General features: G+C 42.3%; 1 protein-coding gene across 1 annotated transcript; it reads right to left on the bottom strand.

The window, feature by feature from the left end:
* Positions 1-13126: 13126 nt before the first annotated feature.
* On the bottom strand, positions 13127-16902 carry LOC133346231 (myosin light chain kinase, smooth muscle-like; the record flags this gene model as incomplete). The annotated part of the gene is made up of 4 exons (XM_061557770.1): positions 13127-14932; positions 15097-15228; positions 15991-16113; positions 16527-16902. Coding segments are annotated over 4 exons (891 nt in total), but the record flags the coding sequence as incomplete, so codon positions are not given.
* Between the last annotated feature and the right edge of the window lie 3016 nt (positions 16903-19918).

Genomic DNA, 19918 nt, shown 5'->3' with positions numbered 1-19918 from the left:
CAGATGTTCCTGCCCACATGGTGGAATTCCTAATCACAGCTTGAGACTGTGGAATGTGTGCAGTCTGTTGAGCACTTTGGCCAATCATACCACCATGGAAACAGCTCCCACGTCTGCCAGATTAACTCATATCAACCTTCGCTTTGTAGTGTATTACACAGCGAGGCGGTCATTCCATTGAAAAAAAAATCACTTTGTACTTTAGTTTGAACGTGCAGCTAGGCTGTAACTATGCGTTTGTGGGATATTGCTGTATATTACTGTAACTACTTAGTCAAACTACTATTTGTGACTATGCAGACAATGCTCTTAAAACTATATATCGCCTAGCCTATCATGGGCCATCGAGGCGTTTTAACAAGTGATATTACCAGGGTCTCATGAGATTAGTGGCGCTTTCCACTCTCTCAAACGTCACTGCTAAGTCTACTCTGAGGAATTAAAACATTTTCTAATTCTTTTGGCGCAAGGTCAGACTGTGAACATTTGTGGTAGTGTCTGGTCCCTGGGTTCTGCCTAAAATATATTTTGACCAGGCTCTCAGGATCTCGTCTGTGAACAAGTCTCAATCAACACATTTGCGAGTTTGCGTCGTAACACATGCTACTGCGTGCTTATTGAGGCCAGGGCAATGACCTGAAATAACTATTTAACTGATTTATTTTCTAACTAGAGGGTGCTGCAGGATGAAAGTGTCGGAATCGCTGGTCTTATATAGTCTTGTGCTAAGCTTGTACCTACAACACATTTAGGTTCGTTTCTGGTAGCATTCAAATGGCTTTCTGCTGCCCTCTGTCGATATATTCGTATAATTGATACTGTAGAATGCTCCCATGGAACGCTGATTCGTTATAGCGCTCTTTTACATGGCGACATTTATTCCGAAAAAAATGAAGAGAATCCAAAAGTCGCTTTCAAGAACACGCTGCACTGATCGAGGAAACGCACCTGCCACCATCCTAGTTTACATTCACTTCAGTCAGTGAGAGCGACCAGCACCGGCGATTTTATTATGACGATTCGTGGTGATGCACGGTCCCCAAAATATGCAAGAGACATCACAGCGATACACTCCGCCTGTCTCTTACGCGGTTGTTTGGCACGACCACCTGATGATGGAATTGTAGTTGTTGCTCTGCATCTACGTCATCCAAACGAACGAAGAAGAGACATATGTCGACGCCTTGGTCTTAATGTCTGGGGAAAGGCCTGCAGGTGTTAGCGCTGGAAATGTGGCCAAAGTGTCAAGGTTTTCCTTTGGATGCTAAAATTCAAGTGATTAGGTGGATCGAGGTGGGTGAGGGTCATCTGGATGTGTGTCGTGAGCATCGGTTGGGTACGTTGGTGAGTATAGTTCATAATATTGATGTAATATAGTATTTATATTTGTAAAATAACGTTTACCATTTGTATTATTATCGCTTTTACCGATACCCCAATGAAGCCCCTCCTAAATTGCTCATACGTAAGAAATACTGCTGTCGGGAACACATCCCCATATATACAATGGTATAATAACCTATTTTAGTGCTGATTCAATTCGCACTCACTTCTCCAGGAACGAATCTTGAGCACTAAGCGAGGTCTGCCCATATTGCCAGTTTTACAGCAAATTCTAAATCTATGCTATTTACAACTATGGGTATTAAAATAGTTTTGCATCACCTTGACCTGCATGAAAGAAACCAGTAAAAAACGGTTACCGGTTTGCCGCACATATATACGTCTAGCAATAAACGGGACACGTTTATCTTTTCACTGAGAAACCAAGGAAGCTGGCGTGGTGCAACGATGGTCAATACACCGGACTTGCAATCCAGAGGAAGCCGGTCCATGCTATCTCCAGGAGCGGCAGTTGAAACAATGCGGCAGGTTTATTAAATCCCCCGCCCCCATCTCTGTCAACCCGGCAATATAAATGCGTACACCGCAGTTATCGACAAGTTGCGTGTGGTGGGGTAGAGTGTGGGTAACTCCTCCATCTCTTTCAAGACGTTTGATAGGCGTGTAAAAGTTGATCTGCAGCTCCCTCTACTGGAGGCCCTGCCACGAGTCACCGAGATACGAACGTCCAACTTACGAACATCCGCACTTACGAACGAACTGCCATAAGATGTCATTATTTTTAACCATCCGACTTGCAAACGTTCGATGATACTTGCGAACCGAACCGTGGAGCTATTTTGTTCCATGGAGCGATTCTGCATCCCGCGTGATACACAACGACATTGAACCGACAAGCAAGCCAGCACCAGGTTTCAAAATAAATTAAATGAAAACAGATTTTTGTTTTACCCTTTTAACGTTACTTTACTTTATCTTTTATTTACTACACAGTATTGATTACAGTATTACATGCAAATGTAAATTAGTTCTTCTTATTTATGAGTTTAACAATGAATATTTTTTTGTGTTGAACCTTAACACATTCTATAACACTGACCTGATGAACAATTATTGAGTTCTGAGATACGAACAAATCGACTTATACAAACGGGTCTTAGGAACGTAACACGTGCGTAAGTCAAGCGCTGCCAGTAATGGTAAGGCTGCACCTTACCTCTTTAATGAGAAACAAGGACAAAATGTGTCCTCATTTCTCGTTTCTGTAACAAAATAATACTGTGCCACGATGTGACTTAAGCCACCGTGCCATTTGAACGTTCGCGCATGCCAATCCGTGTATTTGTTATTAAATTTCCCCTGGTGAACGTTCTTAGATTCCTAAATAAGTCGGAACCGATAATCGATTCTGAGAACAGTTATCGATCAGTTATTGTTGAACAACCATACTTGTAGCATCATTGTAATGAATGTGGAATACAAACAAGTCATTCTGTAACGTAAACACTTATTTTATCGTGTCACGATAATATGCGTTGACTGTATTAGCAGCTTGCATAGCTCAGTCATGAGTGGGTTCTCCTCTGAACTAATTTCGACATGTCATTGGTTAAATTCTCCACTGGTATTTTCTGTGGGGGAATCACATCACTTGTGTTTTCTGCAAGCTGTATCGATGACATTAAAACCCCAATGGCGACATTTGAAAGATGAGCTTATTCTGTATGATGGCAGCGGCTTAGTGAGAGCATCATCCAGCAGTGGATTGACCATGTCTGCTGCTGATGATTCTGTATTCGTTCTGTACCTCAAATGTCAGATTTAAAGTTTAAATAAAAAAAAAACCTCCAACTGAATAGTAATGCAAATATATTTAATATATCCATTCATAAATACCTTCTGTCCAGTTCCCACGCCCTAAATAAACAAATAAATAAAGATTCCCATGAGGCTACGTGCGGTGCGAAAGAAGTTCAACATACATACATAGGCTCTCACCTGCTTAAAATGACATTTGTTTTAAATATGAACACGTGCTTTGGTTTGTATGACTGTACAAAAATATTCCATGAGAGGGCGCTATGGATCTGTTTGGTGACGTGCAAGTCATTGTTCGTGTGGGTTGTGTCCACTTTCAATGCAAGTTGAGTAGTAAAGCTGTTTCCTGTTGTGAAGTGTTCATGACGAATGCCCAAGACACACATCATCCCTCTTCTCCAGTTTGCAGTATATGCCACACAAATACAACTAAGAAAAACGAGTAGACTTAGTTTTTTTTAGAAAGTAAGGGAGTCTACAACTGTGTAGGTTTTCGAAGTTGTGCTTTCATAGCACTCTGATATGTTTTTATATGCTGTCTAACAATTCGCTGCACGGACAGGTCGTTCAGAAATTGAAGTGAAACGTCGGACGTAATGCCGAACAACACACAGCACAACTCAAAACCATATCGGAGAGACACGTCTTTTGGCGTGCCGTGGTTAATGTACCAATACAGTTTGTCAAGCTCTAGTCCACACGCCCAACCTATGCTATACCCCTCCACGTTCATCAGTCGCCTTGCAAATGCATTCACCTTATCAACCCGTCCCGTAATGGGGTGGAACGGTTCAGAATATGATAAACTCTGTCTTAAGCAATGCTTGCTAAGCACTTGGCATCCAAAAATATGGCAGTTACTATACAGTATTAAATTTGTTTTAATGTCATGTATGCAATATGTATGAAAGTCATACGTAAAATTCTTTACCCATGTTAAGCAAACTGTATTATAACGTTTTTTTTAAAGCTGCAATTCGTGATTGTATACTCAGCTTTTTTTGTAATAAGTATGCTGAATTTGTGATGCATTGTACATCTGGATGGATGATTGCACACGCCAGCTCAAAATTACAGGAACCAGTAATTTTCTCCTTTTTTTCTTCTTATTTTCCCAAGAAAATGTAAGTGAAGCAGGTCATGCCCACAACTGTAAGGTTGATGGAACATATGTTTTCCTTGTTTATTCTCCAGTACCACTCCGTAGCTGTCGCATTCGCCGTACTTGGCCCACAGGATGGAATGTTTATAATTCGCTCTGCATGTTTGACGTGCATGATGACCACTCTTTTCAAGCTGCCACCCAAAATAAAACAAAGCATTTTTACTTCTTCCAAATGTGCACGGGTTTTTTTTAATCGATGGCTGTATTCCTCTGGTTGGGACTAACGACTCAGTGGCAGCCTAATGGAGGAAGCATTTCCAAGATCTTTTTCACTGCGGACTAAGAGCAACGGTATTCATCTTCTTGGTTCTTTCGGTAAAGTCACGTAGAAGGGAAATAATAAAATAATAAAAATAAAACATAATAAAATAATTCACACGACGTTTCGGCCACAACGCAAGCAGCCCTCCTCAGGTGACTTTACCGAACGAACCAAGAAGATGAATCCCTGCAGTCACGAAAGCTTTAAATCGGAAAAGCATCGGCATTGTTTAGCGTGCAGCAACCAGAAGGATTGTTATATTGCGAGACCTTGATAGATTGGTGATGGCTTGTGGAGGCCTTCATCCAGCAGTGGATTGATCATGTCTGGTGATGATTACTGGAGGTTCATCTGCCCTTGGTGAGGCTGTGATTTTCCAATATCCCACTTCCCAGTTGTGGGTGCCTTTGGCCTACTGGAGGCACATTTCGACGTTGCACTGTGCTAGGGTCCCACAACCCAAGACCAGATCCCCTTTAGCCACCTCTTTCAAATTCTATTCGTGATGTTGCCAATCTCCCACAAGAAGGATAGGGGTTGCATTTCATAAGACATTTACAGTGAAACGTAATGCTCTGTACACTACAAATGGTGAAATTAGTTTTAATCATGTATTTATGAGAAATATGACTCGTGTGGAATAAACAAATCTAAGTTTCATACTTGTTTTTCTGTAAGTCAACATTTCCCTGTTAGTTTAATTATAAACGTACTGCATGTTAAACGTTACTTCCCCACTTAGGTTTTCATCAGATACGCACTTACTGTATTTCATCCCCAATGAATGTAAGCCATTAGCCAGTCAGCTCCTCACTCCCAAAGGATGCAAACACCTTCACTCTTAAGAGCCCCTGAATCCTGGTCAACAGCAGAGGATTGCACTGCAAAATAGCAGGAAACACATTCTAATTTGCACTAATGGCTCCTTAAATCTCATTCCATATATGGCTTTTGCCCAAGCCCATCACTAGCTTTGAAAAACAAAGTTTAGGGTGAGTTTTTACGGGTTTAACATCACTTAATTGCATGACAATTCTCTTACGTGAATGCCAAGGTCATTGACGGAATGGGGATCACATATTTAAAACGCCAAAGTTAACATAGTTGAGTGGGGACTTGGTGCTTTAAGACCATCATCGACCAGGTCTCATCCCTGACCTGGGCGTGGGGGGCCGTGGCCTCGGGTGTCAGTCTGAGAACTTCAAGTACTTGGGTCTTTCAAACTGGTCACGTGTCATTTATCATAATGTTATGTACGTATGTTGAGCTTCTTTCGCATCATACGTAGCCAAACGTGCTAATCGGAGGTGTGCGGGAAGGACAACGAACTGAAAACAAAAAGCAGTTCTAAAGAAATGAGTTTTGAATCAAGAGATAATTTTCATAACATTTCTAAATTTTTACTGGTTATATTCTTAGGGGCTTTTGGTAAAGTCACGAAGATAGCTTCAAAGAAAATAACAAAAAACTACGACGTTTCGATCGCAACACAAGCGGTCGTCACCTTTTCCTGATGACGACCGCCTGTGAGAATCCAGCCTTGACACCGGCCTTGCTCTTGTGGCTCCTGGCCTCTACCTTGGCCTTGGCGTCGTGGGTCCCGGCCTGGATCCAAGACTGGCTGAGCGAAATTTCTACTGCCATGTTTGGATGTCTACAGTTGCAGCAGGTGAAATAATGCATCGCATGTGTTTGTCTTTTCTCACCATTTTGTAATCTCTATTCTGGTATACACGCACAGTCCCTTTTGGCAATCCACTGCTGGATGAGGGCCTCCTCACGCCATGCAGATTGTCGGAGGGTTATTTGACCATACTTCGCCATGCTGGTGAGAGAGGGTTGATGAAAGCGGGGAGCTAATATTTGTGAGCAAGTACAGTAAGACATCATAACAATAGAGTTTGCCTCACTGCTGTCTCTTGCACCTAACGTATTTTGCAGCCTTGCGACAACCCGTTTGTGCATGGCACTCTCCAGGCTCATTCTAACTTAGTTTCCACTGAGCACATTCCAGGTGCTCTGGTCATGTCTTGATGTAGCCATATTAAGCGAACTACTAAACTATAAACAATTTTATTTTAGCAGGTAGGGCCCACTGAGAAAAATAGCTTTTTTCAGATGCAGTTATATCAAGGACTTTAAACAAATTACATCAATAGAGTACTCTATTGTACCTATAATATTTCCCCCCTCTTCTGTGAAAATAAAGAAACTGCCACTTCAATGCCTGCAAGGACAATTTGACGTTTTTCAGCATACATTTCATTTTTATATTTTGTTGAGTCATCCATGCATCGTGCGTTTTTAGAAGGTGCAATATTTATTATTATTATTTATTATTATTATTACATAACATTCAAAGTGTTTCCAGTATTTTCTGTTATGCAAGATCAACATTTGTACTGCAAAACTTAATTAACATTTCTGGTTTTATATTTAAACGCAGAATCATTTTTTTTAATAGTGGGAAGACCTGTAAAAATGTCTTCCCAAGCTCTCATATATAAATATATCCACGTTATATTTTGCTTTAAACGAAAATAATTTTCTCAAAGGCCAAAATAATTTCCCAATGTACCGATGGAACTGAATATCAACCAAGTCTAACTTAATTACAGCCCTGCTCACGCTAGAATAGCCAGGAACTGATCAGTCACCAATCATGCACTATTAGGCAGTACGCAGTATTGAATTATGACTAGATTTTCAAGGTAGAAAGAGCCAATACAAATACAAGCGCTCTCAAGTATTATAAGGTCTGGGATGTGATATTTAAAAATATACATGTTTGCTCCAATCATGTGTTGTAGAGAAACATGACATCACAAAATGTGACTCGTTGTAACATGAGATTAACAATCAGCTATGTGAACCATATGTGCAGTTGCGTTAGGTTGATGAATATACGAGGAAGCATTCGGTTTCAACACGTTCCCTCTTGATTGGAGGTATTCTGTCAATTTTAACACCAGGATGTTGACCACAAATTCGTGCCAAAAAGTGTTATCGTTCAAAGAATGAGAAACATTGTTACAGCCCCTCACATACACAATGCATCGATGCTGACCTTGTGATTCAAATTGGCATAAAAGGCTGAGGAAATATACCCCTCCTACTTTAAATAAATGAAACATCTCACGGACATTATATACAGATTACTCGTTAAAGTATTTTTTAAAAGTATATATATAATGTGAACAAAACGTCCGTTAATATGTAATATCACAGGAAATACGCCGTTACATTCTACACACCTCGCTAAAGAACAGTAACATATCCTCGCCCCTGTTTCAGGAAATCTTATGGCAGATTATAGAAAGCTGTAAATCTATTACAGTATTAAAATTCCTCATGATACATTTTATACAACATTTGTCTTACCATTGTTATGCACTAAAGTGAGGAACAATAATGGTCTGTATGTACAGCCCTCTATCCATCCACCGCTGTGTTAGTGATGGAAGTTGTTTGACCAGAATTCACCAAGATCATCAGTGTAGGTTGGTTTTAGAAGGACCCAGAACTGGTTCTGATATCATCACCCGTCACGGATGTTAACTATGGTTTGGAATTCAACTCTAAAAACTTGTGAACAAGTTGACTCTCTTGAGAAGAATTCCACTTACGTCCATTATGTTCAAGCACTCTAGCTCGTTTACAGAAAGGACTGAGTAAGTAAGGCCACAATGTAACTTGTATTACAACGTTATATTCTACTACATGAAATGTTTTATTTCAGCTTTTAAAAAATGTAAACCTACAAATACAACCTTATTATTTATCTCAGTCAACAGTATTGCCATCGGGTGATCATTATTGTAAACAACAATAATGTGAGTGTTGAATGTGGTATTACCATTTACATTTTGTGAAACCACGTTGTATGTCAGTGCATTCCCTGGTCGGTGTGATTTATTGACCCTGGTTCTGCACATCGAATGTAATGATTAAAGCTCCCACAACTCTGTGTGAATGCTGTTATAGAGTGATCTGTCTGAGAACTTCAACTTTCCCAAAAACATGTGTACTGTAACCTAATCACAAATCAGCTATTTCCTGCTATTAAAGAAATCCTGCATGGGAATTTGCTCTGTTGACTCCCATATGTATTGTGAGTATATGTGTTTACCACTGCCCCCACACTGTCACCAAATATTGAAGGGTCAAGTATTTGAAGATCAAATTATATTATTACTCGTAAAAGTTGGGCTTCACAATGTTATGATTTAACCTTACGGGAGGCTGTTGAGAATGCGACATGCATGTCGTATATCAAAGTGCAGCCTGTAAGTCCTAAGAACAATCAACATCCTCGTCAGCAATTCTCTATCAACTTATTGGGTGAAGGCCTTCTCACACCAACGTCATCAAGCATGGTCTTGGGTGAGATCATTACAAGTTGAAGATTACATTTTATTTTGCTTAACCTGATGAGAACTCAAGAAAGACAATTTTAAGAGTGACCTGGGACATTCATATGCCAGTAGAGGGCGATGATTGTGGGTAATTTTCTAATTTGGTAAATTTGGACTGATTTCTGCACAAAGTGGAAAACTCTTGAAGCAGATGGCACGTGTTGTTATCGTTTTTACACTCGCAGTAATAATCAGGGTGGCCACTGGATTCGCACCGTGAACCTCTGAAACAAGCGGTGAACGTGCTACCGCTAGGCCATGTCACTGCCCAAGTAATACATATTTGGATACACAGGGGCTTGCCTAGGTGGTACAGTTTGGAAAAACTGCTTTGTGGAAAGGCTCCCTTGCATTCATGCCATGAACACAAACACATGTGTGTTTACATTACCTACTTCACAGGCCAACCATCCCATACGTCTGTCTTTAGTGGTCAACGCTGCCAAATGGCTTCTCATGCAGGCACTTTCGAGACTCTGTCATGCACAAGACGCGAGTTACAATGTGATAGGGCCCAGGGGAAAATCGGTGCAATGGTTATAGCACAGTGAGCCATGAAGCGGATGGCCCGAGTTTGATTTTGAGCCATCAGAAGCAAGTGAAGTCTCAACGAGTCGTGCATGTGCTTCATATCACCAGCTGACAATGACCAGCGTGATTAAGTATGGTCAAACAACGTCCCTTACCGACATGGTGTTGGGAGGCCTTCATCGTGCAGTGGATTAACAAAGGAATGTATATTATTATTCGATCACTTTCGGGCCCACCTTTTGCTACGGTTGTAAAATATTATTGAGTGGGTATACATAATATAAAAGTTAGAGTTTTGCTGTTTTGATGGTTTTCGCTGCAAAAATGTCTCTTAAACCCCAGTAATGTTACATTTTGCCTCAACAAATTTTTTTTCACAACAGTAGCTGTTATAATGTAAGTACGTTTGTGTGGATATGCAGTGCTGCATATACGTGCGCAGTTTATTTGTATTAAAATAATCACGAGTACTTCCTTGGATCATACACAACAGTGTTAAACAATTATGAACAACACTGTATGCAGTATTCAGCAAGCGTGACTTCAACCTATATAAACAAAGAAATAATTGCTGTACTTAGTAAATAATGTAAACAAACACACATATATTGTAATGTGTCTACGTGATTGCAATCAACAATCTAAACCCAACATTCCTTTAAGCAGCATATTCTGGTCAAGCACATGAGACATTTGAACATTTTTTTGTTATCCTGATGCCAATATTCTAGAGTTTTATTTGCAGATTACAGATGAATCACTGCCGGAATCTAACTTGTTACTGGACTTTTTTTGTCTCGCTTTAAAGAAAATAATGTTTATTCTTCCTTTAATGAGTTGTTCTACGGTGTATTTTGTGACATGTAAACATTTCAATTGAGAGAGAGTGCAGGTGGTTCGCCGTTTCCTCTCCCAACGCGACGGCTAAAACAATGGTGCACGATTCGTTCATTGTACCCGCCTCTGTATCAAAGGTCGCAAACGGGGTTTGATTCCTTACCCGTACCCGGCCGCACCAGGGTCGCAAACGGGTACCCGTACCATACCCGTACCCGGCCGGGTACGGGTAGGTTACAGGTATCGGGTACCTGATTGCGACCTCTGGGATGAAGCCATGTTGCAGGCGCGGGTGGGTTGATTCTAGGAACTTGAATTGTGAGAAGAGACAAGACGTTGGGAAATGAGTGACACACAGTTACTCACCAGTGACTCACGGCCTACCCGTACCCGGCCGCACCAGGGTCGCAAACGGGTACCCGTACCCGGCCGGGTACGGGTATCGGGTACCCGGTTGCGATCTCTCAGTGGCGGCTCCTGCAAAATCTCTCAGGGGGGGCAAATGTCTGGATGATTGATAAGGATAAGGTCCACCCATGCAATGGATAAATTAACAGCTTAAGCATGTAAAGGCAACTTCACTTCTTTAATATTAATGAAAAATAAAGTGACTCTTACAATACATCTTGTTTGTTTATATACTCACTATTAAAACAAACCACTCAAGTTTATTTTATTAAAGATTCCACTAGGTAGCGATAAATTATATTGTTGGATGAAACGTGCTTACGTATGATGACGTTAGCACGTATGATGACGTAAGCACGTTAGGGCTTGCCCTCCCGGAAGCCATAGATAATGCATTGCAGCGCCCCCGTTCGAAAAAAAACATCTTTCAATGTAAGTCTATGGGGCCACTCGGGGCGATTCTCAGCCGTAGTGAAATCGCCCAAAAAGAGGCGGTACTCCACAGAACGTGACATGACGCTGATTGGACTATATCCAGAGGCTGACAGTGACGGCTAGCGTGACTCTGTGGTTGAATGACATTGGTGGTGCGTCGCCCAATCGCCCTAATGAAGAAACCGCCCCTGCGATCTCTGCTCTGTATGTACAGGGACTCCTCTACTTACGAGCCAGTTCGGTTCCAGAGGTGTGTTCGTAAGTCCAACTTTACTCCTGTCGATTCCAAACGTGTTCTACGGCATTTCATAATTTCTTGTAGATATAGATGGCACTGGTTCTTTATGTTCTGCAGATGTAGCTTCCACCACCACCATCTATTGGGCAGCAGTTTAACTTACGACTCTCGGTCCGAAAAGTTAACTGGACATACGGACAGGTTTGTTTGTATCTCTGAAAGTTTGTAAGTCGAATGTTCCTAAGTAGAGGAGTCCCTGTATTTTAAACTTCTTTCACACCGTACGTAGACAACCATGCTAATCGGTGGTACGGGGGAAGGACAACAAACTAACACACAAAAAAAATCAGTCATAAAGAAATTCGTTTCAATATAGCTGATTTGAAAGTGCATCGCTATAGTGGCTTCCTAAAATCGGAGGAGCGTTCCAGACGGCCGCAGAAGTGCATCTGAAAGCGCGCGTTGCAGTGGCCGTTTACCCAGCAGTATAAATGGGTTACACCAGAGTTGGTATATGAAGCAGGTCGTATTTGGTTAGGTAAAGTGTGGGCACCCCCACCTATTCTCAAACGTCAGGCCACTGTGGGAGCGTAGACCAAAACTACCCTCTCGAGGGGTTCTCTTAAGCTCCCTCGAGTGGAGGTCCTTTCGACAGCATTGGCACGAGCAATCAATGGCAGGGTTGCGACTTCACCTCTTTCACCGTTCACAGGTGGCTCTGGAATGCACGTGGGTTGGTGTGGGATTCACAAAGCCAAGGCCAAAGACTTCAAAACTGTCCCTGAAGTCTGTTGTTGGTGGCCAAGGCCTGGCCTCCAGGATTACACGACTGCAATGACAACTGTTTATTAAACGGATATCTTGCTTAATTCTTTACATTTACACTGTGGGAGATCTAAACCCCGATATTATCTGTATACGACCACATAAATTTCTAACAAAGCTATTTTTGTACCAACAGAATTTACTCGTAGAGCATTGCTTAAAATACATTTTTACTTTGTTTACTGCTGTCATAAACATTTACAAAGCTAGCTCTGGTTGCTTTCATACGTTCTGTGCAGAACTTATTATATTATTTAATGATAAAATGGAGTGATACAAGTCGCAATGTAAGAGCAATATTGTATAAATTGTAGATCTGTAAATGTGTAATGCATTGCGCTGCTGCAAGTGACATTAGGTTACATCTGTTGAGCATCAAGTACAGTGTCTAATGTAGGGTTTATGCCGATTCACGTTTATAGCAACGTTCTTGAATGCGGTTGTGTTTAAAGCGAATTGCACATCGTCCCGTATCGTCTTAGACATACCATATACACCGTTTCATTCACAGTTTATGGTAACAAGACAGGCAAATAGCTTTCACACTTTGGGAAGGAATTTGGGTTTATACTCAGTTTATTTTTTCGGCGACTAAAGAATCATTTTATTTAGTGGTTCGGAATAGCATTTCTCCAAAATGTGTACGGTAGATCCCCTTTTAGGGAAATGTTTACTTTTATATACAAGACACGGGAATATTGTCCATGCATAAGACTATATGTTTAATTCAAACACAATGGACTAACCTACTTTGTTGAGACAGCAAAGCTCTGAAGCTTATATAATGAAAATTGTTGATCGACAGGTTTGTTACAGAAGGAAAAAACAACAGCATTCACAAAGCTAAATGCATTATTGATATGCTCATTTATTTATTCACTTACATAATGCAGAGGAAGAAAATCTCATATACAATACTTCGTGATCCATGCTAATTGAGAATAACAACTAAAGTGTGGGGGTCTACACAATAAAGGAATAAGTGAACTTTCATTTTCTTGCACGGCAAGTTGCATTAAGACATGCCCAGTGCGTATTTCGAGCAGTGCAGGCACTGTCTGGTTCTAGGAACTGTTGCCCCTGGGGTAAGGTGTGCCTGTATTTTGCGGTTGCTGTTTGGTAACGTGCACATGTTAATGCTAAGAGTGGCATACCTTGGTCGCATTTTATGGGTGTTTGGGATATCGCAATACGAATAGCTGTGTATGGTGTACCTGGGTGTGCCAGGAGCAAGATGATCCACTTGATACAATGCAAATCAGAAGTGTAACAACGTCAGTGTTTTAGCGTCACAAAATGCCTCAATGCTGCCCATTAATGACAGCTCCCTCCTTCAGGGATAAAGATGTTTATCTAATAACGATCTTGGATGTTTTAACGACCCATAAAGTATATTTTTTAACGTTTTAACGATGGATAGAAAACATTTGTTCAAAACAATTTACTTTGAGGCTACACATAATCCCTTTAACTTTTAATGTTGTTCATAGTTTATTTTCTAGCATCTTCAATTGTAAAATAACAAAACTATTTGAATACATGTATCACTCGATTCATGAACGTTCGATTTACGAAATTTCGCGTTCACGCAATTGTCAAATTATGGACACTTTTCGATTTATGAAATCGAATTTCTGCGTGAACGAAATTTCACATGGCACGTGCCACGAGATCCAACAAGAAGCACCCGGGAGACTGCAACATTCATCCGTGACATCATCACGATATCCTTACAGTGCAACAGTAACGCATCCACATCACCTTTCCAGGCATTCCAACAGGCAGATATTATATTTGTTTAAAACCCATTGTTATTCAATCGTTTTTAATATGTCTGTTCTGTATTGTTGCTTTTCTATTATATATGTGTATGTTTTAGGTTAGGAGTATAGTTGTAATGACTGTCCAAAACACATTTCCTTATTTTTAGTATTGAATTCATGGGAATAACGATTCCGATTTTCGAAATTTAGTTTTTCGCGGCGTGTTTTTTGAAGAACACATCCCTTTCGTACATCGAGCGATATCTGTCCTCGCTTAGCAATAAGGATACCAACTAGCAAAAAACTTGTGTACATGTTTTATTTTGTGTGTCGGCATAAAGCATGAATAAACTACATTGAATAGTAAAACACTCATCTATATTTAACTAAAGCATGAATTATGTTGAAACAGAGCGGCTATATGTAGCTACATTTCCACCAAAATTGTAATGTAGAAAGGTCTGCATGTGGACATATATTACTCATCAAAACGATAACGAAAAACACAATTGGGCTTAGTAGGGGTGGGATTAAAATTCGCATGCACAATCTTATTTCACTTTCGGAGCTCTGCTTTGCGCAACATTTTGGTGGAAATGTATGAGCAGAGGCCTTCTCCTTATCATGCCCTCTACTCGTTCTCCCCATCGTCTTCTTCCTTTCCTCCATCATCTTCTTCCACCTCCATGAGTTCCACCAGCAGCTCACCGGAACAAGAATCCTCTCCGGCCGCGTTCACGGCCTTGCAGGTGTAACGGGCGTCATCTTCTGCCAACACCTCTGTGATGGTGAGGGTGCACGTGCCATTCTCCTCGTACTCCACTTGCACTCGCAGCGTTTCTTCGATCACGTCATCGTTCTTGTACCAGGTCACTTCGGGGTCAGGGTTGCCTAACGTGGTTTGGGAACAGAAATAACACGCAACTCATTATGCTCTGATGTGAAGAGTTTTTGGGTAAGGAAATATCACGGTTAAAAACCATGATGCAGTGTTTTTATATATGCGGTTAATGCTGCATTGCTCAAATAAAAATAAAAAATTCATTATACTTCACCTTCAACTTTGCACTCAAACTTTGCTGCACTTCCTTCCACCACCTCCACATCACGGAGAGTCTTGGTAAAACGAGGCTTTATTTGCTGAGCCCCATTATCAGACTTAACAGGGGGTTCTTCTTTCTTTTCTTCTGAAAACAATAATATAATCATAGTAGTAACAAGGATAATTTGACCATTTCATTTGGCATACCATTGTATACTCTTCATACAAGGACATGTGCTCACCATCATGTTTACACAGTATTTATTTGCACAAACCAGAGCGAGCATAAAAGAGTGGTGTGTGTGTAATTTACTGATGACAGCTGAAACGCCGCCGCTGTGCCAGGAAGGTTGTGAGTAAAGTCACGCTCACTATTGACTGTACTGGGTGGCCTGCAGGGGCTGCTCTGACCACCCACTCACAGGGATGGATGGCACCTCGCCACTTGCGTTAACATAAGATGAAACGCACCTTAAAGTATTCTAAGCAAAGCATCAGACTATACCGCTCAACCGCGTTTTGAACGTTTGAGTCAATGGACATTGCCTTTGCTGACATTAAAACTGATAACACTCAAGTATGACATTCAACACTGGAGGAAATCTCTGAATTCCCTGTATGCCGACACGAGCGTGAACAAGACATCGCTGGGATGCACCTTTACCTCTACATTGTTTCCTGCATTTAAACAGCGAAAAAAAAAACCTACAAACATCCGAATGAATAATCATTCTGCATTCGTTGCAAGGCAAAACCGCATAACATGCACGCATGATATTTCCAAATTAATCTGGCAAATGTGCACTGCGGTTGGGGTGTGGGGGTGGGGAGCAAACCGCAAAGTCGAATCTAATGAGCATCAGCAGTCCACCGTTACGCGAGCCTGGTGTCCTCTGCACACACGTACGTTTCTTGACCACGCCGAGGTTGGCTTTGCAGGATGCTTTCCCCGCAGAGTTCTCGGCCAAGCAGACGTACTGGCCAGCGACGTCCTTCCCAGCCTTCGCCACCGTCAGCGTGCACGCGTCTCCTGCGCCGCCAACGTCGAACGGATCGACGAACAAACGCGACTCAACCACGTGCCATCGCATCTCTCATTGTCTCATCTTCAGCTATATCTATGCGCCGTGCGAGCAGTGAGAGTTGTCGAACGATACTTCGCCACGCTGGTAAATGCGGGTTGGCGAAGGTTGGGGCCAGTGCAGAAAAACGTGATTTTTATGCAGCGATCCTAGACAATTGTGTGTTTCTCTGCATTATTGACGTTTTCACTAAAGCCCAAAAACAACGCATATTCGCATGGTGGTCACCAATCCAAGCACTATCCATTCTCAACCCTGCTAAGCTTCTCAGGTCTGGCTTATATGCACACTTAATCTCTATTACTAAGGCACGAGTTGCGTCAACACACACACACTCACTCACACACAAGGCACGGCGCACCTTCCTGCGAGATTGCGAGGTCCTTGGAGGGGCGGACGGCCTTTCCGTTCACGGTCCAGGAGATTTTGGGCGCCGGCTGACCCACAACCCGGCACTGAAGCACAACCTTCTCGCCCTCGAGCACCTCGGCGTCGGACAGAGCCTGCGAGATCTTGGGCGCAGAGGTGGCGACAGCCGGAGGAGCCTCCTTGACCTTGGGAGCAAAGTGCCCTTTCGCGGTTTTGGAGGCATCCAGCGGCTTGGGCTGCTCACCTTGAGGGCTCTGCTTCGGCTGCAGGAAGATATTGCCCGATAGTTTCTTCGGCTCGGGTGTTTCTTTCGCTTTCACAGTGGTTGTCGGGAGATGCCCCAGCGGCTGGCGGGGTCTTCTTCTTGTTTAGCACCGCTCTGAAGTCTACCTGTGGGCTCGGCTCCACTTTGGGCTTTGTCTGATTTAAAGCACGAAAAGCCATGATCGACGTGGGGGGACGCGTGCCGTCGAGAAGAAGTTTCGGTGGTCGCCTTGGGCTTGTGACTGACTGCGCTGCCCTGCTTGTCTGGGTGGGGATGCCTCCTCCTTCTCTGTGTCTCGCCGTGACACCGCTGGGCTGTACGGCTCGCGAGAATGCCGGCTTTCTCTGCAAACGGGAACCCCGTGCAGATGGATCACAACAAGGCATGCCTATATAGGGATAAAAGTTTCGAACACGGCATCACAGAGGCCCCCACGCGGATTTTCACTTCCAGTAAATTCCGCTGGCGGAATACGAAATGTTTCATTTATTTTTGAGTATCCTCTGATGTTTGTTGTTGTTGTTGAGGTTGGATTGGTGCCAATTTTAGAAGCAAGATCAAACGTTTCGATGGATATTTTTTATATAATGTAATATAAACGTGCTTTTTTCACTTTTACCGGCAGTCTTTTAATAATGTTTTTTTAAGAAGTCTCCCGTCGCGTGATCAATTGTTTTACTCTGGAGGTTAAAACTCCACTCTGCCCACACCGCTGCAGCTATTACACAATATTATATGGTAACACTACCTCGTTAATCATCATGGTGGGTATTTTAGCGTCTCTAGCTTATACACACTGCAGGACCTACAGGCTGTTTGACAGCTATCCTAATTGAAGGGGGTGGGGATATGAATGTGCAAGGATATTGGTAAGGACATGTGGATGTTACATTACACCACGCGGAAGTATTTCCAGCCCTTTGTCAGTCCATTTGCTGGATGACAGCCTCCCCACGCTGCGCTGCTTGGTGGGGGTTATATGACCATACTTCACCACGCTGATCAGTGCGGGTTGAAGGCAGGGAGCATGGACGTGGGAGCATAGACATACCATACAACACTATGTTTGTACTACCCTCCTGCTGCCCATCACGTAGCCCCGTACGTACTATGCCAATCCGTTACCACGTACAACAACAAATTGTTCCCATGCACAGCAACCTGCTACCATGCACAACCTTATTCAACATTCTGTTGTGCATGGTAACGTGTTGGGGACTACAGCCACAATTGTACCGTGGGCCATTGATTGTTGATATCGAGTCGAAATCTACAAAGTGCAGCAGCCCTGGAGAGAAGGACATGTTAAATCAATTCACGGGGACAGAGAGGATAAGAGTGGATCCGTTTCTGTGCAGGCAGCAGAGGTTGACGGGGTTAGACATTGCGAACAGCGTGGGAAGGATGAGAAGGAGCATCCCACCCACTGTTCGTGTACCGCAGTATGTTATATGTTAGATAACGTACATGTAGAGTTGCCTCGATATAATTTTCACGATACGATATTGAGGCTCACGATACGACGATTATCGCGACATCAGTTTCCGAGGACGCAATAATTGTATTTTAACGTCCCCGCGTTGATCTTGTGCTCTGCTTTCATTCCATAAGGCGTACAACGCACATGCTGTCAGTCACACGATGAAGGTAAATTTAATATGAAACTCCCGAAGGTCGCGATGTAATATAATCGCCAAGCCGTCAATTAGTCCAATTAATATTATTTAATACAGTACTCGTATAATGTATGATATATATTTATTCACAAATTTTTATTTCTGTTTTGAGTTTGTTATATTCTGGATATCGTGTCAGGAATTTAAAACTTAAGGGAACACATTCATGAGCAACGATCATCACGATCTAATGGTTTGCTGCACAACGGACGATACGATTTTTGGTGGATCTTGCATTGCACAATATATCGCAGTATCGCAAAATTGCAATAACCCGAGTATTTATATAGTACCGGTTATGTATCGTGTACTCCAGACAGATTCGCATAGACTCGAATTAAAACTAAACAGATGTGACTGCTTGTCCGCTGCTGCAGTTTCGGGCCATGTAAACCAGATCCCAAACATGGTCTTGCTTGCAGAAAAGTCCCTATCTACGTATGTCGACTGGCCCTTATTTGCACAGACGCCCAATTTGTCATGACAAACGAGAAAGCATCTGACGTCTAAATCAAGGGGGTTAACGGGGCCCGTCGTTGACCTTTTGCGTCCATTCCGCGCGTCCATCTCGGTTGTTCTGAAAATGTTTGGCTGTGTTGTGTAACACACTTCCTGCTTACCTTGTATAAAACTGAATGCGACCCCTAATTATGTTTAACGTTGCAGGTCACTTCATGTGGCGTTACATTCACAAGCCTGTGTGACTCCACACAAGTAAGATATGCAGATTGCACAATCACTGTGGGTTGGAGGGTCATGCGGTGATTGAGCCTGAACAAGACACGCATCCGATGGGCGTAGAGGTGCGGTATCGTAGGAGACAGTACAGCAAATAGTTTTAGTGTTTTCCCAATCTTCTGCTCTAATTTTTAATCTGGGCACTCAACACACAGAAAAATTCAGCATAAGAAAACGTGGCCAAATATCCCAAAGCAGGACCTTCTTGAGAAAGAGATATGAGATTGAGTTAAGCTTTTATGAGTAAACTATGTTGTGGCATGCATGCATTTTATAACAAAACTACCTTTATAAGGTTGAGCAAAAAAAAATAAACAATTGGCCTCTTAAAATATGGCAAAAATGTTACGATCTTCACTAATAAGCCTTGATGCGTATTCCATTGTTTGTATGCTGAAGAAGGAAGCGTGCCGAGGCTGTATGGCTCCACATCTATGTATGGAAATTGCTAAAGCGCACCCTTGTCCACGTCAATGGCAACTTCTACGTCAGCGAACTGTCAAGTTACGGATTTATATGGACAAAAAATAAGCAGGTTTTGTCTATAATGGCCACCAACTTTTGTTTAATCTGCAGCCGAAAGTAAATAAGTAACATCCGTTGTATCGATGTTTATGCGTGCTGCACTCCGCACAGAGCGGGTGTCCCAAAATGACCAAAAAATTTGCCAGATTTGGCTGGAGGATGTTTACAGCACAGTTATCT

Source organism: Lethenteron reissneri, chromosome 23 (assembly GCF_015708825.2).
Source record: "Lethenteron reissneri isolate LAM-NWPU_2019-01 chromosome 23, ASM1570882v1, whole genome shotgun sequence".
NCBI lineage: Eukaryota > Metazoa > Chordata > Hyperoartia > Petromyzontiformes > Petromyzontidae > Lethenteron > Lethenteron reissneri.
The sequence above is the reverse complement of the archived record's forward strand: the minus strand, read 5'-3'. Positions and strand labels throughout refer to the sequence as shown.